Genomic DNA, 24,207 nt, shown 5'->3' on the forward strand with positions numbered 1-24,207 from the left:
AAGTAGAAACAGGGATAAGTCGGTTTGTCAATTTAATTGATATGGAGGTATAGTAACAATGAAAAATGATTCGTTACAGAGAGTTATTCATAAGGAGTCACTGTTTTCACCAACAACAATTCTTTTATGGAACAATTATATTATATATTGCCCATTTAAATTGTCCTCTTATTTAATTAGAAAATTAAAAATTTTGGTGATTAATATAAATTCCATCTTTGATATAAATCAACTAAATCTACGAAACAAGATATAGAAAACCCAATGATGCAGTTAAAATCAGGGATGTTATTTGGGGGGGGGGGGGGGGAGAATTTGTTCAGAAAAATACATGTCATTCAATGAATCTTAATAACAGAAATACAAATAGAAATTCGCGCTAATCATATGAAAACTATTTTATTTTATAAATAACTAATTAATAAACAGGTAATATTAAAAACAGAAGTATAACTTTAATATTCCACTTCTTCGCTGTTATATTCTATTCTCCATACCATTATTTTCTTTCAAATTAATTCGAAATCATTCCTTGTAAATTTCTTGATATTGCATTCAAATGCAATATAAGTCTGGTTAAAATATATAACAGCACATTTGATATTTATTATTTTATTTTTACATTACTAGCCCATTGTTTAATCTTAATAATAATGTTTTGGTAATTTAATTATTCTAATAATTATAAGCAGGTTTCAACTTGATTTCTGATAAAGGTTGAATCAATATCATTGATTCAACTAAATGTAAGTTTTGAGAAAAAGTGACAATTGTGGTTCAAGTATTATGTATTTGTTATTTTCTTTCAATGTAGCTAATCAATATCCCTTGTTAGAAACATTTAGTACGTACTTAGTTGTTACTTTACTAATTGCTACTTGTGCTATTAATATTAAATATTTCCATTATGTAACAATTTTCAATCTAAAAAAACAATATCAAACTATTATATAACAAAAATGTCCATATTTGATGTAGACATACTTTTAAAATATATCTATCTATACCAAAGTGAATGTTATAGCCGGTTTTACTTATATCTATATAATATTTTTATTTATTGTATCTCTGATCCCATTATTTTAGATTTCGTTTTAATATTTTATTTTAATTATGCAGAGAGCGAGCAAGGGTCGTGGGAATCCGGTCTCTCCTACGAGTGCAGGTCTCTACTTTTCAAAGCGTTGCACAATTTAATCGAAAGGTAAAAATATTACACCATCAGTTTTCTCTATTTTTCTTATAATATTTTAACCAAAATCTTTAACATTTTTAGATGCTTGCTGTCTCGGGATTTTGTACGCCTGGGTAAATGGTTCGTTCAGCCTTACGATGAAGATGAAGAAGATGTTGCTAAGAGGTATTAAACGCATCTTTTTTCTACTAGTTTGGAAACTGTCTTTATTATTTCTTTTCGACTTAAAGTGCGACTTGAAAATTTACAGTTTCCTAGAATATACTAGCAGAGAACTCTGTGGGCCTTTTTTGAAGTCTAAATTGACTCATCGTTCCCCTCTGCACAATTTAAAAATACTGTGTCAAAATTTTACTCATTAGAATTTTGTTTCTTCTTTGTAGCTGCTGGCATTTATCGTTTTCATTCGCTTTTTTCGTTCATGGCGAAAACACCGTCTGCGCCAGCGTTGACGTTCGTCAGCATCCGCCAGTGAGACGACTCGGGAGATTGAAACCTGACTCACATAACACTAAAGGTGAGAATTTTTGCTCTTGTATGATTGTTTTTTTTCTGTAAACACAAATAAATCTTATTTTATTTTATCATTTTTAGTCATATTGGCACCTTTTGGACTAGCGGGTACGTTGATTAACCAAAATAACAATGGATCAGTGCCGTCCGCAGATCCTGCGGGCACGAGATTGCTCGAAGCCTGGAAGCATTTTTACCCGTTGGCCTCCGGATGCATCGAACCCCAAACCGTGGAAGTGGCGGTCGGCGGTGCCAGGATGCGCTATCCGGTGCGGTACGTGTTACTCACCGAAGCCGAAGACGTTGAGCAACCGGCTTCTAAGATGCCGCCACCTTCTATGGCTTCGGAATATCTACCTCCGAAATTATCGGCCGTTCTTTCCAAGAGAACATTGACAGAATTAGGCATTGGACAGCAAGTAAGCGTTCATTCCAATTTAAATCTTACTTATTACTGTTTTTATTTTATTGTCGATTTATTTATTCAAAAGGAGCCGGAGATCGTCGCATGTCCAGAAACCAACGGAGATGTTAAACCTGTGAGAGAGTGGGATTTTGTCGATACCAGTCGAAAAGCTGCATGTACTTGCACTAAGTAAGTTTTTTTTTTTTGAAAGAAAATATATTGTTATTTGGCGATTCTAATTTAATCTTTTATTATTGAATTAGATGTGTCAACAATTTAACTGACCACGGAACACCGGGCGGAGGTTCACCTGGCAGCTGCGGCGGCCTCTCGCCTTTACCACCGGTTAGTGCCGGTCCGGGGAGCTGCGGGCTTCTCCCTGTGATGGCGTCTCCTCCGCAACCGCCTTCTGCCGCTCCCAACACGCCGCGGGCTACGGCGGTTCCTATGCTCATGCCTCACACACCCGAGCTGACACCCCCTTCTTTTCATCCACCGACAACTCCTCGAACTAATTATAACCAGGTACTGCTTTATTTTAATTTTATTTTTTAATACCTAAACAGGAAAATTAAATTAAACCATACTTTTAAATAGGCCTCTGTTGAATCGCCGGTCGAAAGCTTAAAGAGACCGATATTAGCTCTTCAAGAATCTGAGCCCGAAGCGCTCGACGAAGATAAACCTCTCGATAATCTATACGACTACACATCCCTCCAAGCTTGGTATGTATATTTTTAGTCAATTTATAGTTTTGTCTCTCGGCATGATTAATGAGGCTATTTTTGTCTGTAGGTTAAATCATCCGGTGAAGAAATTTAAAATGGAAGACCAAAAAGCGACAGGTGCAGGCGAAGTCGCTATTGAATCAGAACGACTCGGTGGCTGGGAAGAACCGTCACCTTGGCGAAAATTAGACGATCTATACGCTGGTCACGATCATACCAAAATGGCACCCGAACCGCAGACTTATAACAGCTCTATGCTACAATATATTAAATCTGAGAAGCAAGATCAAAATCAGGTAATTTGAAATTATCCTACAAAAACCGCCCGAACCGTTACCGTTTTGACCGATTTAAAAATTTGTCGCGTTTTGCAGGACGACGCCAATAAAGAAAATAAAAATTTGTTTACGTCGGACGGACTGCAACCTTCCTATAAAGATCTAGAACAAATATTTGATAATTCGGACGACACGAGCGGAGACGAGACGGTGAGAGATAGTTAGTTTACGTCGAGCGACACTTTGAAGCGCTGTTTTTAATCTGTCGTTATCTTCGTTAGCTACAGGTGCATACGCCGCCGGATTCAAACAAAAGTGTTACCGGTTGCGTAGGCGACGACGGAAGCGGCACCACCATCTTAGGAAGTATGAACAGCATCGTGAGAACGAACAATCGCACTTGCGCCATGCGACCGGAGGAATTGTGCAAAATGTTTCCGACGCCGCCTTCATTGGAGCAACATCCGCAACCTTCGCCTGGTTCGTTTACGTTGCTCGAATCTGAGCCGGCGTTGAGTTTACGCTGCGGATCACCACCTGACGAACCGATCGAGGTAAATTTAACCACTTGTTTTTATTTGATATAATTTCTAAATAAAAATTAATGTTTTGTGTCAAAAAAAACCTAATGCTTCCTTTTGATTTTTAAGTTGTAGCACGTTTTCAAGTCTTGTCTTACTTTTTTTAGGATTGGTCCTATGTTTTTAAACCCCCGACGATATGCAAATACGTCGGCTCGTCCAAATATGCCGCTTTATCTGGACTATCCAGTACCGTACCGCCTTCTCATTGTGTTTATCGACCGTCTTGGCAAGTTCAATCGTCCGCTTCCGAACCTCGCGCGCCACAAAGACCTCCGGCCCCGCGCACTCCTCACCATCTATCGAATCTACACAGGTTTGATTCTTAGCTTTTGAGTCGTGTCATCGATATTATTTGGTTTTAATTGAATTTTGTGTTTTCGTTTAGTGTGGGCACTATATCTCAACCCGCTTCCGTCGGAGGCGTATCGGGCATAGGCAGCGCCCCTCCTCCGCCGATAGCTCCAACTCCGTCACCCGCTTCCAGCGTGCCGCCTTCGGCTCCCGCATGCGCATTGTTACTTAACCTCCTTTTGGCGGACACGGCTCTTAACATTTTTAGGGACCACAATTTTGACAGTTGTACTATGTGCGTTTGTAACGCGGGCCCTAAGGTATGTATAACTCCCGAGATGCGTCTTGTTAGTTATTGTGTAAAATTTTAACGATGTTTTATTCTAAAATAGGTCGTAGGTAATATTCGAGGTGCCGATTCTGGAGTTTATCTGTCTGGCGGCGGAGGATCTCCTGATTCACCTGATAGTATTAATTTAGGAATCCCTTCGCCGCCACCGGCCAACGGTCTTTTAGAAGAAGAACCAATCCGTTGCAGTTGCGGTTTTAGTGCAGTCGTCAATAGGCGATTAGCGCACCGTGCTGGACTATTTTACGAAGATGAAATTGAAATCACAGGTAAATTTTTTATAAATATTTTGGAATATATTTCGCTTATGTTATACTAATCAAATTTACGCTAATCAAGGTGTCGCCGAAGATCCCGCAGAGTACAAAAAAGAAGGCGGTGCTTTTAGTGAAAGTAATAAAACGTGCGCAGCCGCACTAGTGGAATTGGTTCGAGAACAGTGTAGCGTGTTTGGTAATTTTGCAAGTGCGCTACATTTAGTAGCTATAGAAGCGGCAGAACAAGCTTCACCCGAACCCCGAATACATCTACTCGAGTATACGGATTGCGGAGAGGCGACGGCGTTAGCGTTGGAAGCTGCCGCCGGACGATCCACCCCCGCCATGCACAGTTGGCCGTTTTTGAAAGTTCCTGCGCCAACGTGTGGTCGAGACGTCGTCAGAGTGATGAGACGCCTTCAGCCACTGCTACAAGACGCAATTCAGAAAAAATGCAGTACAAAATTATGGGACGCTGTGGCTGGACCTCTCACGTGGCGACAGTTTCACCGTCTCGCCGGAAGAGGAGCAGATGACCTCTGTGAACCTCAACCTGTTCCGCCGATTCTTGTGGGCCACGATCGGGACTGGGTGTCTCTGTCGCCACACGCGATACACCTATGGGACAAGTTATTATTGGAACCTTATTCTTATTCAAGAGACATTGGGTACGTTGTGCTGGTGCCCGATAATTCTGCTTTGATACCGAAAGTGCAATCGTTCTTCCGCGATCTCTCGACTGTGTACGAACAGTGTCGTTTGGGTCGTCACGCGCCCATTTCCCGTATCTCAAAAGATGGCCTTTTCCGAGTACCTCGTTCTCCACGCTCAGAACCGTTGGACGAATGGTTCAACACGTTACCTGAAAACACAACATCCGAAATACTCAAACTCTATGCTCAAGTTAGTTTTCATTTATAGTTTTTTTTATTAATAATAATATGAATGGGGATAAAATTAATTTTTTTTTATTAGATCTGTCGAGGCGTGTTAGGTCCAGCGTTGAGTAACGTTCAATTAGATCGTACCTTACTTGATGGAGAACCTGGAGGTAATGCGCGTCCGCCGCCTCCGGCTACGCCCACCGAAAGACCAGCACCTTCGCCTATGGCTCCTCCGTCTACTCCTGATCATCCACCGACACCAACAGCCCATAACGAACACGGTAAAAAAACATATTAAACTAAAGGGTATTTTCCATATCAGCGAGAGGTGACGATTTATTACCGTATTTGATTACATGATAAATATCAAACTTTCGCAATATCAAAATTCAATACAGAAACATAAAACATTACATTGTAGTGTTTTATGCCAAAGTTGAAGACATTTTTTAATTCTAATTATAAATGACATGTGGATATGATCATCTTGCATGCACAACTATTGTATATGGATTTGCTTTTCATAACAAATGAGTATATTTTGACTTACGTACATTACATGTAATCATTTTTAAACAGAAACCGATAGCAACTCTGCAACGAACGCTGGTTCCTCGATTGGATCGGGCATCGGTGATAATTCAGCGAATGATGACGAAGAAGGAGCGGCTCCTTCTCTAGTTGTTTATTTAGTCGAACCGAGTCTCATTGATGATCGACGGGTAGCGTGTCTAGCTATGTTACGATCGGCGGCATCTTTGATGCAAGTCTTACCAGAACACATCAAATCAAACATCATTGTTAAGGTAAAGTATTGATGTTATAATAAAGGTGATCCAACTTCAGTTTCCAAATTAAAAAAAAACAATTAAGGATCTTTATATTTTTTTATTAATCGAACATATAATGTAATTTCGCATTTAAAGGGATCAACAATCCAATTGACAGTATGAATCAAGATCGGGAAATTAATCAGAGAACCTTTCTTTGTGTCCTTGATATTGTCAAAAGTAATATTTTATTTTAACTTTGAAAGAACAGCTATTTTGTATTGTTCTACTTTGTCTCCAATATAACAGCTTTCTGAAATCTTTTCTCTGACTGAATTTATATTAATGTTTTTTTCTTGCAATTCTTTGTTTAATGCGTTTACATTCTCAAATATATCAGTCAAATACACAAGACGTGCAACCCATGAAGTGTTTGTAAACTTTTGTGCGAGAACGTTTTTTTTTATCAACCATGAAGACTAATAAAGATCAATTTATTTATTAGAAATTACAAAAAATAATGGCAGCGTCTTTTGTTGATTTTGGAGTCTTTAAAAATATATTTCAGATAATGTATATTTTTAAATGAAGGAATGCTCATTACCCCCAAAAATTATATTTTTACCCCGGTTAGCCGACCACTGTTAAGCCGTGGTTAAGCGATCCATTTCGTATACGGTTTGTTGCAAACTAACATTTGACACTTTGAACACGCGCGATTATTGACAGCTGTCTGATTTACAATGCTGCCAACATAGGGAACTCGAATTGGATCACATGGAATTTATATAAATCAATAATTAATCTTAATAAATTTATTTTAGATTGTTTCCGCTGAAAGTATATCAGATACCGGTACTGCGACCGGTGCAACTATAGGAACATCTAACGGACGTGTCATGCGGCGATCCTCATTATTACGATCTTTCGCGTTTAGCATATTCTCGCAATGCAAGAGACAGCTCATACATGCAAGCAACATAAAATCCCTCACCGGTTTCGGAACTGCTGCCAACGCCGATCTCTTCCTTAAAAACAAAGATGTGAGTTACTATAATACTGATTTACAAACTCAACACAGAGCTCTATGAACTAAATTGTAATGATCTTTTCAGGAGAAAAATAGAATGCCGTATCGCTTATACGCCCCACCGTTCGTCTTAGCGCCGCCGAGACCTTTAAAAGATATCGCGGAAACGTTCGGACAAGCTACGCCAGAACCATGTTCTGTACTTTATTTATCGTATTGCTTATCAGCGGATCAGAGCTGGTTATTGGCGGCTGCGACTGATGGACGTGGAGAACTATTAGAAACCTGTACAATAAACGTAGACGTACCTGGACGATCCCGAAGGCGGCGCGTGCCACCTGCGCGGCGCTTGGGTCTCACAAAATTGATGGACTTTACTCTCGGTGTAATGAGTCAGTCAGTGCAACCTTGGAGATTAGTCGTCGGCCGCATCGGCAGAATCGGTCACGGTGAACTTAAAGGTAAATTTTAGTTATATTATTTAAATCATAGTTTGATTGTCAGAAGTTTTCGAGAAATTGTGAATATTTAATTTTACATGATATACCTGATCAAGATCTTTTGAAAATTAAAAAAAATTACAATGCATTTACTTGTTATTTAGGTTGGAGTTGGTTATTATCGCGAAAGAATTTGTTGAAAGCATCGATGCAGTTGCGAGACGTATGCTCAAGTTGCGGACTGATGTATCCCGCGGGTGCACCTTGCATACTGAGCGCATGTCTCGTATCCACCGAACCCGATCCTACTTTGAGATTAATGGCGGATCAATTTACCCCCGACGAACGCTTCAGTCAAGCTTCAGTGGCCAGTCAGCTAAGCACCCCACAAGACGTGTCTTGCACTCACATACTAGTGTTTCCTACGAGTGCCACTTCGCAGGTAAGAATCTGTGCTGTTTTAATTTATCTTTCTTTAAAAAGTGTTTTTTTTTTAATTTATGTCTGTAAGTGAGACGGTTCATATTACAAATTCAAATCCTTTTATCTATACAATACTACTCTATTTTTTTCTTAAGAGTCAGCAGACAATAACGAATGCATGCGGTATTCGCGTAATCACTGAGAATGGGGTTGAATTAAAACAATTTTTTTAAATATATATAGAGCAAAACAAGTATTATAATAAATAAAACATATATAACTATAGTGACAGGGGCGATAAGATAATATTCTCAATAAACCAATAGTGCCCTGTGTACTTGCACATAATGGTTCTTTCTTCGGGTTGATTGACCAATCAGAGCATAACACATGATGATCATGCTTTGAACGATGTTGTTACGCACTGACTAAAAAATAAACAGATTGTAGATTTTTTATCGTTAAAAATGCGAAGGAATTGTAGTATAGGTGTTGATAAATAAATGCACATCCTAATGTTTGAGTTTTGTACCACTTAATAGTGTTTCCACTATAACTGCAATAACACTATTTACAGCTTTGAGAAGTGAGAATTGAGTGAGACCTACTTCGTAGAACAGGGTTGGAACTAGACATTTTGTCATCTGAGTGAGGCAAAAGAACAAATTTGCGCCTCTATGTAATTTTTTTACTTTCAATAAGTATATAATATTAAGCAAATATAAGATATAACACAAATTTGGAAACAAAATAGATTTATTGATGATTATATTACATAAAAAAGTCATAGAACACAGTAATAGTACATTAGTTGTGAAAAAGTTTTGGACATATTAAAAATAAAATGACACCAACTTTAACAAAAAAATATTTGGTTGAAGAGTCTATAACAAAAAAATATAAAAAACATATTTTTTTCGACTTACTTTTAGGCAAATTTGAGGCAAATTCATATATGTACTGCTTTATGTTAATTTTCCGCATTCATCGACATTAATTATTTTCTTGATAAAAATTTGAAATCTGATGAAATTTCATACAGTTTTTAATATCTTCATCTAAGTTGTGTTATTAAAATATCCATCACTCCTTTCATTTCTACTGTAAATAAAAATGTATCATAAGGAACACATTGTTGAGTTCAATCATCTAATTGAAAATTTTACATCGTTTATTTTTATATTCAGTAGACAATACCATTTCTGAGGCCAATTTCTAACTTTTAGAAAAAATATTTTCTAATATGGTGTCTCATTTGCTGCAAGGAATTAAATAATATTTATTTTAAACAAGTAGCTTTCATTATAGTCATCCTTTTTGACTGCAAAGCTTTGTTTACTCTATTATTTTTTTGCAATAATTAATTCCATGCAGACAGTGTACACAAAAATTTTAAAATCGTTTGTTTCAATAGGCTTTTAATTTCGACACGGTGTAAGAATTGTTCATTTTCTAAATCCATTAACACATAATATACTAATGGTATTTGCTGATCCAATTCCTTGATGGCATTTGCTCTTACGGTTCATTGTGTATATATGACCTTTCAAAGTTGTTTTTAATAAAGACCCTAATAATCGTCAAAGTCACAAAAATTGTATAGATTCTCTGAACGATTACGAAAAATGTAATCATGGTAGCAAAGAAGCAGAATTTTTAGGGTCACGTAGGGAACATACATTGCTAGTTCATTTTTTCGATTAAATATGGCTCGTACGTCATTATAAACACCAGACATATTCGCTCTATTGTCATATCCTTGACCTCTGATGTTTGAAGTATCTAGTCCATCTTTTTATAATTTATCGATAATTTCATTGGCTAAACCGCTACCCGTTTTTTCTTGTCACTATTAAATCTATAAATCTTTCTACAATTGTCATTAATAATTACATATCAAATAATTTGGCACATTTGTTCTTGATGTGATACATTAAGTGTACAGTCAAGTATTAAAGAAAAGTATTATGATTTTTTAACTCTAGAAATAATTCCTTCGGACATGATTCCTTAGGAGTGAGAGAAATTCGTCTTGAATTTTATTAAGAAATAAGAAATTTTATGATTAGTGATGTGTTCTGTAATCGTATTGTATCGGCTTATTAATTCTGTAAGATTTGAAAAAATCCTTAATTGTGTTCACCAATAGTTTCGTTGCATACCTTTAAAGGTAAATTATGTTTTGCACAAAATAAAATTACATTTAGTACAACCCGTAAAATATTTCACCAATTTTCTTTTTCTATCTGTATTGCTTTTTGCGATGTATCGTCCATAAAACCACCGGTTTTCAGTTTCTTTTCAAAACATTTCTATTGAAGATATGCATCACAATAAGATGCAGAATCCGATTGGAATTGATTCTTCCAATCTTTAAACCCTCGATTTTGGTTACAGATAGCAGAATCTGATTTTTCTCCTTCAACATAAATAATGCACGAAAAATTGAATAATGATATAGATTTTTTTGAAAAAATAAGTCAATTATAATAAATTCGTTTCCCGTTTGAATATGTTTTTTGAAAACCGTTTTCTTCCATCTTCGGATGCAAATTTTTTAAATCTGGGTCTTCTTGCTTCGATCCATGTTCAATTATATTACATTTTATATTTTCGGTGGATCCAGGAAGGAGGATCGTTAAAATTAATTGATATCCTGTTTTCTTTTGACTTTTCTTGCATTTCAATTTTCCTTCAACTACCTCTCTTTTATTTTGATCTTTAATGGCAGTTGTTTCTTTAGGAATACTACGTTATAGGGGGGACTAGGCACCCATACAAAATTTGAGATTAGTTCTTTCAACTGTATTTTGTGAATTTAACGAAATCAGGAAATCAAACTTTTTTCTCATTTTTATGTATTAAATGACCTTGTATTTAGTTTGTAAACAAGAGCACGTACCCTATGTTCTTATTGCGATACGCGTGCGATAAATGTCCTTGATTTTGCGAGTGCCAGGAGAGTCAAATGTAACAATTTTTTTAGTTATTTTTTAAAATACGTAAGTCTACAATGAATAAATAATAAAAAGTAAATATAAATTGTTAAACTTTTCCTGCAGTATGTTTTATTTTAGGATATTAATTATATTAAAAACAAATAATAATGGTAGAAATGAAAAAAGTTAAACATCTTAAATCGTGTAATTGTGCATTTAATTACTGTCAGTGTCATCTAACATCACGTTCCATCGATACCTTTTTAATACCTTAATAATTTCATCGCCGCATTCATTAATAACAGGATAATTTCCTTTATTGTCTTCTGTCTGCATTTCTTCTCGAATTTTATAATATGGTGCTTGACATTTATCTAATTGTTTTTTGAATTCAGTAGATCGCTCTGTGGAACAATTGTATTGAATAAATTATAATATTTACATGGGTTTTGCATTTAAATTTTAAAATACAAAATTAGCTTAGTTTAGAAAGATTACGTATTATTTTAAATGCACTAAAATTTTAATGTTGGATGTATTGTCTTATATCATATATTTAAATATATTTTATGATTAATTAATACTTTTTAGATTTGTAATTGATATGTATTACATAATTTAATAATTTTACTATAAAAAATTAGAATGGTTGAAACCCCCTGAAAAGTGTATGCATAATGTATTAAAAAAATATGTACATTAATTTGCTTGATCATAATTTTTTCCATAGCTATACAAAAATAAATATTTTCTTACCGTATTGTGAAACGTGGCGGCACTACGCCTGTCACAGAATATATATCTAGCGAAGTCAAGGGACATATAATATAATATTTGTTTTAATTTGATTTAATGTAAATAGTTTTTATAATTTATATTGAAAGCCTCTGAATTGATATAAAATAAAATCCAAAAAGCCAAATAAGTTATTAAAACATACTAATTCAAAAAATTAGTAAAATAAATGAAAGCAATAAAACGTTGAGAATTTTTTACTATAAATGCAATCTAAAATAATAATAAACAAATAACAGAAATGATTATTGAAAAATATATAAAATTAACTCACTCCCAGGTACTAACAAATTAATAATTGTGTATAAATTTACTAAGTACTTAAACTTTTGTTTCAGTCTGCACAAACTGCGTTTCATGAACAGCATATCAACGGTCCCGAACTAGGAGATGACGAATTATTTTCGGTACTCAATGACGACATGCCGGAAGGCATGGACGGCATGAACGACTTCAGTGATATATTCAACAGTTGGCCATCTGCCATTCCGAGTCCCAACGCTAGTCCGAAACGCGAAGACAACGAAACTTCCGGTCCCTGTTCGCCAGGTCGCGATCCAGGCGCAAATATGGGACCTCATTCGCCAATGTCTGACGACGGTAACTCTAGGGTGAGTGTTACTTTTGATCGTAAAATTATTAGTGCGGTCGATTCTATAATATAACACTCGTTTCAGTGGGAAGAAATCGGAGTGCTGCTGCAGCAGCCACTGGCTTTGGGCTACTTAGTTAGTACGGCGCCGTTGGGCCGAATGCCACGGTGGTGGTGGGCGGCCTGCCCTCACGCCGCCTCCGCTTGTCCTGCGTTTCTCAAAAACGCCTTACACATACATTCGCCGACAGTTCAACAGACGAGCGAAGACATTCTGCAACAGGTTCCGTCAAATCTACCGCTGCATCCGCTCGACTCTCACTTCACCACGGACGTGCTCAGGTAATTTGAGACGATAACGTTATTGCATAGGCGAGAGATGACGATTTATTGCTGTATCTGATTACACGATAAATATCAAACTTTCGCTAAATCATAATTTAATACAGAAACACAAACACTATAATAGTGTTATGTGCCAAAGTTAAAGACAAATGTTTGTTATATAAACAAACATTCAATGAATGATTAAGCCTATATTGCATACTACTGAATAACTATCATATTTTTAAGTGTAATAAAGCAATATTTATCATTAGAAATGAATATCAGTCTCATTAGTTCCTTCATTTTTATTGTTTGTTTCACAAACTGAGTATGAACCTTCCTAAATAGATCTGAGTCTCGAGGCGAATATTTGATATGTTCTGTGTTAAAAGTTATTATGAAAGGGCTTATTAGTTATTAGAGAGAAGTTGTTTTGATTTTTGTTTAATGATTTTTTATGTTTCAGATACGTTTTGGAGGGTTACAACGTATTGTCATGGCTAGCCCTAGATTCCAACACTCAAGATCGGCTCTCCTGTTTGCCTTTCCACGTACAAGTGCTAATGCAACTGTACCATTTAACATCGGCGCTTGTCTAGTCTTCGTCTTATTACAATAACGATAAAGAAGATAATACAAATTACACTGCCAGTGTTAATAATAAAAAGTTTTCCCTTTATATATATTTATAAAGAAGATGTTTATTTTTTGTTATTAATTTCAGAGTGTTCATTAATGTTATATATCGTGACGTTCTCCATGTTGACATTGCGATGTATTTGTAAGTGAATTGAATATCATCTGAACGATTATGGCTTATTCATAATTATATGCAAAGTTGATACTATTAACCGTGAATTGTTTTTAATCGTGTACACGTATTATTTGAAGGAAGTGTTCAGAATGAATGTCTTCGAATGGTCAAAGTGAAATTTACCAACTCAGAACAAACATTTTGCTTTGCGTCGTCGACGCGCGTTTTACTTTTCCAACGTCATTTTCTACTTTTCTAAAATTTTATATTTATACACACATGTACACGCTAATCAAAATATATATTTATATATTAAACAAAAAATAAATAAAAATGAAAGGTTAACATTTTTAGTTTCTTACCAATAGTTTACCAAATAATGGGACCATATTTTTAACGACACGATTATAAGAGATAATTATCGTAATTAAGATGTTTAACATGTACTTAAAAAAGTAGCGTTAGTGTATTTACCGCGTTCTTCTCAGTCTCCTTTTGCACACTTGATTGATTCGTGTCTTTGCTCATTACCATCGCAAACAATGCCTTCTCAATATGGAATCTCATTATTTAGATTTGTTCCGCGTAGAACTGAACAATACTTTAGAGTTAATTTTTAAATGTTAACCTGTTTTTGACACGATCGATTGGTTTGTATTGTAATTTATTTTTATACGGTAATGAAAAGACAATTTATACGCGTATTTAAAGACGAAATTGTGGCACCGGTTCTATCTGAACATAATAATGTATATTGATTTCTTTCTAATTGGTATGATTATATGTATATTTAAAAAAACTTAACTTATTTTTGAGATATCGGACAGATATCGATGTAAACATTCCTATTTATTTTTTAATGCAAAAAGTATTTTATTTAAAACAAATTTTGTCCGTTATTTATTTGTCCTGGATCATTTTTGAACATATATCTAATAGTATTATGCATTGATCAAATTTGATGAAATGGAAGATTTGGCGATAGGGTAGCTACTTTAAAACTAAGTCCGAAGACATTCGAGGCTCACGCGAAGATGATATAAATGATATGTTCATGCCCTCAATTTGTTGTTGCTGATGTTTCATTATTATTATATTATTGTAATTACGATTAAAACAATTTTTAAATAAAGGTAGTCTAATTAAGAAACTCAATTCTCGAAATGAAATTTAAAAAGTAAAAATAAAAAAAATGTAGTTTTTACCTAATTTATTTTTTATACGCTATAATGTTGATATTTTATAAGAAAATTTATTTATTTGCAATATATTTATTTTTAAATCATATGAGTAATGTTTAAGTTGTTTGTATGAATGTATCATAACAGTTTTTTTATTTAATTTATTAATATTAAATGGTTTTTTTGTAATCCGAGTACAAGAACTTTTTTGTATATAATATACATGTGAGTGAATTTTATGATCAAATGTGGTTAAAGCGTGATGTAGGCGAGGAATGTTATATGACGCGATCATTAAAAGTACCATCAAGAGATTTTAAGATATTTTAAATGTTTTGGTGTTATAGAAGGGGTCTTTGATAATTTATTAATTTGGAGTATCAAACTTCGGAAATGACATGGAACCAAATATCTAAACGTCATGTCTAAATATGTACTACATATCATACTCTTGTTTTGAAATCACTAATTTTGGAGACCTCTCATATATTCAGTATACATTTTAAATGAAATTCTTTATTTAAAAAAGTCTCGTGCCTTTGACAGTTCAAGAATTCAACTCTACATTTCTTGCACTGCTTTCTTCGTTTGTAATGTGTGTTACGAACAACTTTATGGGTCCGAGAGATCGTAACGATTCACTGAAACTGGATTACGTTTTTGTAATGCGTCGCATCTTCCATGTACATTTTTAATTTGTCGCAGGTGCCAAAAAGAAGATATACATACATATTTATATTAATATACATAAAATAACTATGTCATTAACCAAATTAGCGTAGCGTTTTACAGCGTGGCAACCGTGGCCGTTGCTTAATACCCCGACAAACGTATTTATTATAACACCACCATGCCTTTGAGTAGTTATACATTTGTAATATTTATATATTTTGAAGCGCGAATCTCCGCTTTATGATACTTGAATTTTTTTAAAAGCAATAGCAAAAGCCGCCTTACTGTTTGCCGAAGATGAATATTCGTCGATTATATAGTTTATAAAGTATATACATCATTAGTGTTTTCTTTTTATATTAATTATATAGATTTTCACTGTAGAGCTGTTTGTTATAATATATACAATGTTTTTCAAGCAAATTGTTATAATGTTAACCTTTTTAACCAAAGAAATGTCGTTTCTTGTCAAACGGTGGCTGAATGTGCAACTTTTTAAATGAAATCGAAGCGAGACTATCTTTTTTAATGCAAGCATATTTTTACGTATAATAAAAAAAACTGCAGCGATGATGGATTACGACTGAGGGGTTTAAAAGCATAATACAATATAATTAAAATTGTACATTAATAAAGGTAATATTATCACTCGCATTACATTTTCCTGAGTAATGTGTAGTTTGATATACGTATTTCTGCTAATCTAGTTTAAGTGCTCTTACTCAAATATGATTGGCACATTAACCAGATATTTATTCACTATTACTTTCACTCGTTATATCAAAAACTAATTCATGATTCATCGATTCGCTTTTTCGGACTGGAACATTTTGCTTTTAAACCCCCGCATGTGTGAATGTAGAAAGTGTGTGTGTGTGTGAAAAAAAACATTTGGATAGTCCCGGAAGTTATAGGAGTAATTTATGATTGTTTTCCGATTTTTATTTTCACGAAACGTGTAAGTAATAAGAGCTATTTGTAAATTACGATTATTTATAATGTAAAAGAAAACAAAATACAAAAAAAAAACGATGAGGAAATTAGCAAAAATACTTTTTTATATGGATGTGAAGATGGGGCCAAAATGTAAATTGTATAGCGCGACTGTGGAGCCCCTCCGCGTGCAATCCGCCTGACCCGAAACACGGGGCTGGCCTTTACGTCACGAGGCGTCGAGTGATTCTTTGTAAATATAGAAAAAATGTTTTTACCTCCCCAAAATGTGTATATTTTGATGAATAATTGTTCATTTTTCCGCTCGACACTGCTTCTAGACTTGATTGTTTTTAATTTACTATTATTATTATCATTATCATCATTGCATATTAATTTAATTAACAAAACGATGTATATGTACATAAAAGTGTAAAGTGGATTATTGTTTTTGTTATAGGCATCGTCAATTTTAGGGAATTGGGAATTTGTAAATATTACGCAGAATCAGACAACACAAATGTTGTAGCTAGTGTAATCTTTAGATCATTTAAATTCTTGATATTAGTAAAACTTTATAAATATATAAAAATATATATAAATAGGTAATTATGAATAAAAAATATTACATATTTAAATCACTGAATTTAATTTTACCCTATCCTGTCATTTCCAAAATAAATTTTACAAAAATTAGAAGCTTTTAATGGGAAACCCTCCTACACTCATGGTTTTCATTGTACTTTTTTTCTGCTGCTGTCCCGCTGACTCGAATTCTTGGTGCCTGGCGGCGGAGGAAAGGTTTCTCAGAATCAAAAGACAGCTTAAATCATCACTAGTTTCATGAATTTCTAATTAAGATTTAAAAGCTACAAATATATTATACATGTGTGTGATGTCTCAGTAAATGAAATATAATAGTACACGTTACTATTTTTGTTTAAATATTCAACGTATGTATTTATAATAGAAAAGTTTAAGGTTTGGTAACCCTAAGGGGTGTGACTTCGCAACCAGTAAGACGCAGGTGGAAACTAGTGAGAATTTTATTAGATTATATTACATATTGCGACAGACTATGAATGGCGAGATGTTTTCTTCAAACAGTGGTGGAGAAGCTGGCGCAGGGATGTTGTTCGTAGTTCTGGTTGATGCGGTAGCGACGGTATTGCGGAGGTTTATCCCTCTCTGGTGCGAGCGTCCATGACAGTATGTTGTCCGCGGGCGTCTGCTGGTCCATTCGAGTGTCTGCTGGAGTATGCCAAATGACTGCTCTCTCCTCGTTGCAGTCCAGGCTTAAGTATTCAGGGCTGCAAAGCTTGCTCACCAATTACAATCATCCAGCCAATCGTTGCATTTGTTTCTCGGAACAACGAAATTAGTATACGCCTAGAGAAAGTGACATTTGCTTGATGAATATTTTCTAGGTCGAAATGCGTAACGGGAATATTGTGACATTACGGTGCTATTTGTCTTCCGGTGATATATTGTTTACCGTGACGTTTCGTAGCAAAGAAATATCCATTCAATGCACCGGAGAACCCTTGCGTGTTATTTATGGGGGAACCCTTTAGTCGTAACGAGAGCCTTTGTGTGATCGGACTTTTAGTCAAAGTAATTAACGCGAGTTTCAAGAATAAGATCCCCCACAAACGAGTGATCTGTGTGGTACCCACAAAAGTAATCAAAGTCATGGTCCATAGCTCTCGGTTTTCCGATAAGAAAAAAGGGTTGGAGCAGCTTTAAGGCTAAAGGATCTCAATCTGGCTCTAGATCTCTAGAAGTTGATTTCGCCTTACAGGCGGTCAGATATGTGCCTAGAAGAAGGAAAGGTACAGGAAATCCGTCTTATGGCTAAAATCGAGTTATAGACTGTTGCGCATAGGAATGTGAAGAATATCACAGAGGAACGTCTAGAAATCTGCAACACAACATTAAATTACCAAGTATTTACTAATTTTTTTCTTAACTTCTTAATCGGGCATGTAATTATATATATATTTCATACATAATGGGCGTGACGCAAAAAGTCTTCATTGATTGACGAATTTTAGCCACCCACTCTGCGTTCTGTTTATTTTATGACGGGTACGTTTAACTTTTAAAGAATTTAAATTTAAATTTAAATTTCTTAAAATAATTCCCTGTTAACAGGGAATTATTTTAAGAAATACGTGCATCTAAATAAATACCTTGTTCCATAAAACGAATTGTTTTTTAGGGGGCTGGTGATGACGGGTGGCAATGAGACACAGATTGAGCCGCTGCAGTAATATTTATTTGAAGGGCTACTGTTGTTTACATTACAAAATGGGCCGGACGCGTGACGGCACGCGTCCGAGCCCTTACAAGCTTGCCGGTAGAGAGAGAGAAAACGGTCACGGGATGCTACTTCAGCGCCGACCAGTTTTGGCCATAACAAATCTAAATTCGGCTCCCATAGTTTAAAGTAAATTTTCGGAAAATGATTCGTTACAGAGTTATTCATGGGGTTTTCTCTGTTCTGACCAATGATCGCTTGCTCGCATCTAATCTGTCCAACAGTTATGAACAATTTGTTTTAAACAACGAATTATTTTATTTTATATATTGCTCATTGATACAATTATTTTATATATTACTTACGTAAATTGTCCTCTAATTTAACTGACCATTCAGAGTCAATTATTTCACGTTGTAGGGGGTCAATTTATATATATTTAGGTTTATTATGGCCAAAACTTGGCGGCACTCTGATAACACTGGCGTGACGGATACATTCTATTGGTGACTCTGACGGGCTGGCACGCCGTTGCGTGCCTCACGCACCGTCTACTCTTAGTAATAGCATGTAAACCGTTATATTAATTTTAAATAAAATACTACTGCATCGGCTCAGTCTGTGTCTAATTACCACCCGTCCCCAAAACGTAATAAGAAACTGCCCGATTAAGAGGTTAATATGGGTAGTTGAAAAGTGTGTGCTCTTTCTGAAGAACCACATTCCAGAGTATGTGCATTTATAAAAACAATAAAAATAGAAATCGAATTAATCAGTGTTATTTTTGTTGTTCTTAGTCCCGGATATGCGATTTATATGGCATATGCTCACTTTCAATGCAGCACTCCAGATCACCGTCCTAGTTTTGAGTTTATAGTTCAAATGGCTGCATTTCTACCAATACATTACTTATTTTTACGTCTTAGTGAAATGCTGTGAGCACTGAGAATGGAACAAACCATTTTACCTGAATTTTAGAATATGTATGAAATGGTGCTTTCGCATGGAACACTTCCAAAACAACTTTGCATCATGTTTGTATTGATTTTTTGTGAAATTGTGAGCAAGCGTGAAGACTTACGATCGGTTGTTCTCAATTTGCTCATTAAAGATTATTTTATTTTTGGTAAGTACACTTGATTTTAAAATTGTATTCCGTTAAGACATGTTTTATCTCTTAACTAGAGTTCTCAATTATTCGTAGTTTTCAACTATTCGAATATATATTTGTAATTTTTCTTTGTTTTTACCGATATTTTATTGAAACAATTACTGCAAAAAACAATTAATTGTCTGTAAAATATTATTTAATTACTTGCATAATCATTCGACTTTTTGAATTTTATAAAATATGCTGTGCGAATTACTGACCAGTGATCAGTGATCAGTGAGGGCGTCAAAATGCTTAATTTATTATTACATATTTTTGACCAGGGACGTAATTTCAGCTTTTTAAGATCACCAAAATTAAAATTAGCTGCGTTTGAGCTAATTCAGAATTTTTCGTATATACAATAGCTAATAATGATTGAAACGAATATGATGCACATTAAGATGAGATCTGTAATGGTGTTTTTTTGTGCGAATTTGCATATAAATTAAATAATTAGAAATAAAATTTTTGTGTCTTGAAACAACAAATACAAAAACGTAACATGAACTTCATTAAAATTTGCGATGCACACCTGTTTGGGATAAGCGTTAAAGTGTGGGCTATTCCAACATTTTGTTTCGTTCAAATGAATATAACGAATTCTGCGTATTTCGGTCATAGTAGATACCACCAATAAATATTCAATTCACAGATGTTATTCGAATAAAATATATAAAAAATCATTAGGCAAAACTTATTGACTTATGATGATATATGTGAAAACATAATATACAGCAAGTAAAATAAAATGTATAAATATTCTATTTTACTATACGTACATTATATATTTTTTATTAAATTTATCTTTTATACCATTTTTACATAGATTATTATAATAAGTCACTAAAGATGATTTAGGTAGACGTGACCTTTTTTTGCTTAATGATTTTTTAAAATCCTTGTATTTCTTTTATAATTTGAAAATCGTTGACATTATTTTTATTTCTATCAATTATACGCCAGCAACAAATAATCTTATTAAAATCAGAGTTGGACCATAAGATAAAAAGTCTGAGTCAGTAAAATTTTAATCGACTCCACAGCCCTGCTTTTAACTTTGAAGCACATATTGCATACTGCATTTTTTTGTTTGATTTGGAATTATTCACATAGGTAGAATATAATATTTTATTTTTATTTTATTTACAACTTTAAAACAATTGTTAACATAATACAGTGGAACCCTTTTTAGTTGTGGGAATGGCAAGATAAGAATAATTACACTTTAAATCATCGCTATCCTCATTTGGTTTGAAATATAAAGTTAATCTAATAAAGAATTAAAAGGTAATAGGACATTCTTATTGATAAAAAATTTGCTTTATCCAGATATAGAACATATTGAACCTTCTTCTGTATTTATTTGTGTTTTAAAATATTGAAGATGATTCCATTCTATATAAATTTGGATTAACGAAGTTCTACTGAATAATTTAATAAAATTATTTAAAGCTATAAGTAAGAAAATAATTAAAATTAATCATAAGCTCGAGTATATGAAGGTGGCATTGATTATTTACAAAGGTGTATTGGAATGTAAGGGGTATAAAGTTGGGAACGCACATTACAGATTCCACTGTAATTATTTATACGACATTTTTAGTAGATATACAATTTTCATCATATAAAAAATATTTTTTAAACTCCCTTGGTATTAATTACTATAGTGTCGTGGATCGCTACATTTAATCTATATTTTTAAACCCTTGTTATACTGACACAAAACATTACGAATTACATGAGTATTGAAACATAAAACATACAATTAAATAAATTACAATAATATAGGAATTAAAAAAAATCAACACTTAAATCATAGTTGTACTTGGTTATTATAAATTCATACGAGTTTGCAAAAGTTAAAAATGTATAACAGGTGGGTTTTTATTTTTTATAATTCAATGAGTGGTTTCAATTTAGATTCTTCTTCCTCTTTTCTATTTAGCCATTCTTCTCGGTCTATCAGAATTGGTTCACCGTAGTATGCGTGCAGTTCGCTAAATGAAATTTTCTTCGGTCCGATGCTTTGTTGAGGTAATGCTGTAAGAAAATAATAGTTCAAGTCGTATATTGTGGTTTGAATGAAAATTTGACAATGGTCAATGCCCACCACCATTTCCTTGTTTAGAAGTCGTTGCATCTGAAAGCTTGTTGAATGGATTGTGACGCTGCTCTCTTGGAGGAACTTTAGGCACGTCTTTAATATGAGGAGTTGCTTCTAAACATACAAAAAGATAAAATAAAATTAAATTAAATTCAACGTTCAACCAAACTATCTAACGAATTATAGGAGCGAAAATATTTTTTCTAAGATAAATGTAATTTACCATTGAGATGGATAGATTTTTTTTATATGGAAACTAAAAGTTTTATAACTATGCTTCAATATTTGAGGAATATTATAATGAAATAAAAAATATATATTTTAATATTCTTAATGCCTCAAATATTAGTTGACTGTATAGTTTTTTGATTATGAAAAATTACCTTCAATTTCATCAATCTGTCTTTGCAACTCGGCTACCATTAATTTCATATAATCGAATCCAGCGCAAGTTATCGCCTTCATCCACAACTCCATAGAATCTTGACTATCAGCACCGAGTATATAAGCCTTGTTTTGCATTCCATGAAATATTATCTTGAAAGTAAACTGCTTATCATCTTCGTCAAGTTCTATAAAAGCAAATTACATAATAAAAATATAGTCACAAAGATACATTCCATACAAAATAATCCTCACCGACTCTGTATCCGACTAATACTATCACACCGATCGGTTCTTTGTCGCCTCTTTTGTCGAAATAAAATAGCAAATTGCCCTTAAGTACAAACCACCGGCGAACGAACGATTTGTTTTGTTCTTTCTTATTGAGCCAGCCCTCGCGATCTACGGGGCTGCTCGAGGTGGCTATACCCGATAACACTCGCTCGTTTATTTTCATAGCCATTTCGATATTAATTTGATATCTTATGTATATTATATATAAAGATAATTTTAAACGTACAATGATGAAATCTTATCAATAATCCAATAAATCATTGTGATTAGTCGTTGGGTAACAGAGATAATTAAAGTATTTTAAAATTTGTGATTCGATTTACAAAAATGGGTTCCAATAAACATTTCGGCAGTGACAGTTTTTCATAGGGCTGATACTGACAATAGCACCCCGCCCCATTGCTGAATTTTGTGAACTGTCAAATTTTATTATGTTGCCATATGAAAAATATATAATTCAGTGCGTTGCTTCCAGGAGATATAAAAATCAATTGCTTTGTAAGTTTTTCGTAAAATTAAATTGATAAATTACTTAAAGGAATATCTTTACATTAATTAATATTTGTAATTTAATTAATTTAGTTGATACTTGTCTTACTCAAGCCAACCAATATGTTTTATATATTTAAACATGCGACACTTAGTTATTGTAATTTTAACTGTCAAGAGACCAAATAGTCTTAATCGAGCATAGGACGAGACCACGCTATGCCTTTTTGTCATTGTTTAGGCACGCGCTGCTTCTCAAACGTTCGCAATAAAACGCTATATATTTTTGACATTTTTTTCTTTACAAATAATAATATTGAAAAATATTTGATAAAAACATATCTATAAAAATGAAAGCTTAATTACTTAAAATAAAACACATCTATAAACATATAACATGCAAAAATAATAAATTAAAAAAATTCTAAATGCCTAGCAATCCGGGCATTTTATTACATTAAAAATACGTCTATGACAAAATGTACGCAAGAATATTCACAAGTCATTCTGTCTCCTAGATCAACTCCACCTTGTGTTCTATTATAAAAAATAATTACCGGTGGTCGTTTGTTTATGCAGCCTTCACTATCCGTGTTAAAATTATTTGTACTGAGCAACAGAACCGTGTGAATTTTTTTGAAATATAAGACGCCAAGCACAGGTTAAGCATGCAATTCTTTCAACTTATCCCTTAAGAACTCCTTCGGTATTTCGGGCTTGTCGGCCCTCAATGTATCGGTAATAAATAAATCGTTTTGTAATAGACATTGAGCTGAAGGAATAGATGTGATAAAAACGTCTATGATAATATTTCTTTTGGTACCGTTAAATTTTGCTGTCATGTCCTTGACGGCTCTCATCCCTTGATTGACTTCTCTTTTATTATTGTTCATGCCCGTATTTACTTTGCAGTTTAGAATGTAAGATGTTCCAGCATTGGCAGTTTCCCATTTTTTTTCCAAAGAGGATGTAAGCTCTAAATATGACCCGATATAGATATATAAAAAGTTTCCTGCAAATTAATATATATTTGTCATATTTTTTATCATAACAAAATGTTGATATTATACTTACATTATCCGGATGTTCCGTGTTTTCATTACACTCATAAATCTGACATATTTGATATGAACTACAAATAATGAAAATTTGTTATTACTGTTATAATAAATAATAATGTAA

General features: G+C 33.9%; 2 protein-coding genes and 1 long non-coding RNA gene across 6 annotated transcripts in view; 1 reads left to right on the forward strand and 2 right to left on the reverse strand.

The window, feature by feature from the left end:
- skd (mediator complex subunit skuld) overlaps positions 1-13,889 on the forward strand; it is a 36,323-nt gene extending 22,434 nt beyond the window's left edge. The window contains exons 3-24 of one of the 3 annotated variants that reach the window (XM_088204966.1): positions 1,120-1,204; positions 1,277-1,360; positions 1,579-1,712; positions 1,790-2,127; positions 2,200-2,303; positions 2,378-2,639; positions 2,712-2,839; positions 2,910-3,138; positions 3,217-3,330; positions 3,402-3,674; positions 3,809-4,017; positions 4,090-4,315; positions 4,388-4,613; positions 4,684-5,504; positions 5,577-5,766; positions 6,065-6,291; positions 7,080-7,298; positions 7,371-7,746; positions 7,890-8,167; positions 12,221-12,493; positions 12,560-12,816; positions 13,268-13,889. In XM_088204966.1, coding sequence (XP_088061092.1) covers positions 1,120-1,204; positions 1,277-1,360; positions 1,579-1,712; positions 1,790-2,127; positions 2,200-2,303; positions 2,378-2,639; positions 2,712-2,839; positions 2,910-3,138; positions 3,217-3,330; positions 3,402-3,674; positions 3,809-4,017; positions 4,090-4,315; positions 4,388-4,613; positions 4,684-5,504; positions 5,577-5,766; positions 6,065-6,291; positions 7,080-7,298; positions 7,371-7,746; positions 7,890-8,167; positions 12,221-12,493; positions 12,560-12,816; positions 13,268-13,400 — 5,186 coding nt within the window. In that variant the 3' untranslated portion in view covers positions 13,401-13,889. The remainder of the gene's footprint in view (positions 1-1,119; positions 1,205-1,276; positions 1,361-1,578; positions 1,713-1,789; positions 2,128-2,199; positions 2,304-2,377; positions 2,640-2,711; positions 2,840-2,909; positions 3,139-3,216; positions 3,331-3,401; positions 3,675-3,808; positions 4,018-4,089; positions 4,316-4,387; positions 4,614-4,683; positions 5,505-5,576; positions 5,767-6,064; positions 6,292-7,079; positions 7,299-7,370; positions 7,747-7,889; positions 8,168-12,220; positions 12,494-12,559; positions 12,817-13,267) is intronic. The other 2 variants (XM_088204967.1, XM_088204968.1) reach the window with 2 other exon arrangements.
- A 3,482-nt stretch (positions 13,890-17,371) lies between these two features.
- LOC148226699 (uncharacterized) lies at positions 17,372-19,244 on the reverse strand. Its single transcript, XR_015812261.1, has 2 exons — positions 18,534-19,244; positions 17,372-17,730 (listed from the first exon to the last, which is right to left on the reverse strand). It is a non-coding gene; the product is annotated as an uncharacterized LOC148226699 (long non-coding RNA).
- A 1,626-nt stretch (positions 19,245-20,870) lies between these two features.
- LOC148226700 (sesquipedalian-1-like) lies at positions 20,871-23,000 on the reverse strand. Of its 2 annotated transcripts, none has more exons than XM_088204244.1 (4): positions 22,498-23,000; positions 22,242-22,430; positions 21,865-21,972; positions 20,871-21,794 (listed from the first exon to the last, which is right to left on the reverse strand). In XM_088204244.1, the coding sequence occupies exons 1-4, from the start codon at positions 22,703-22,705 to the stop codon at positions 21,646-21,648; spliced, it is 654 nt and encodes a 217-aa protein (XP_088060370.1). In that variant the 5' UTR covers positions 22,706-23,000; the 3' UTR covers positions 20,871-21,645. The 2 variants fall into 2 exon arrangements, with proteins under 2 accessions (XP_088060370.1, XP_088060371.1); XM_088204245.1 differs by having other exon boundaries at positions 21,868-21,972; positions 22,498-22,981.
- Between the last annotated feature and the right edge of the window lie 1,207 nt (positions 23,001-24,207).

This window comes from Plectrocnemia conspersa, unplaced genomic scaffold (genome assembly GCF_051122295.1).
Source record: "Plectrocnemia conspersa isolate PC_06_02 unplaced genomic scaffold, ASM5112229v1 ptg000014l, whole genome shotgun sequence".
NCBI lineage: Eukaryota > Metazoa > Arthropoda > Insecta > Trichoptera > Polycentropodidae > Plectrocnemia > Plectrocnemia conspersa.

Bases quoted from the DNA above. Each gene is read 5' to 3' on its own strand.
- LOC148226700 (XM_088204244.1), bottom strand. From the start codon at position 22,705: ATGGCTATGAAAATAAACGAGCGAGTGTTATCGGGTATAGCCACCTCG. The intron at 22,431-22,497 runs GTGAGGATTATT...TTGCTTTTATAG, and splicing joins ATTAGTCGGATACAGAGTCG to AACTTGACGAAGATGATAAG. The intron at 21,973-22,241 runs GTAATTTTTCAT...TTGTATGTTTAG, and splicing joins ACAGATTGATGAAATTGAAG to AAGCAACTCCTCATATTAAA.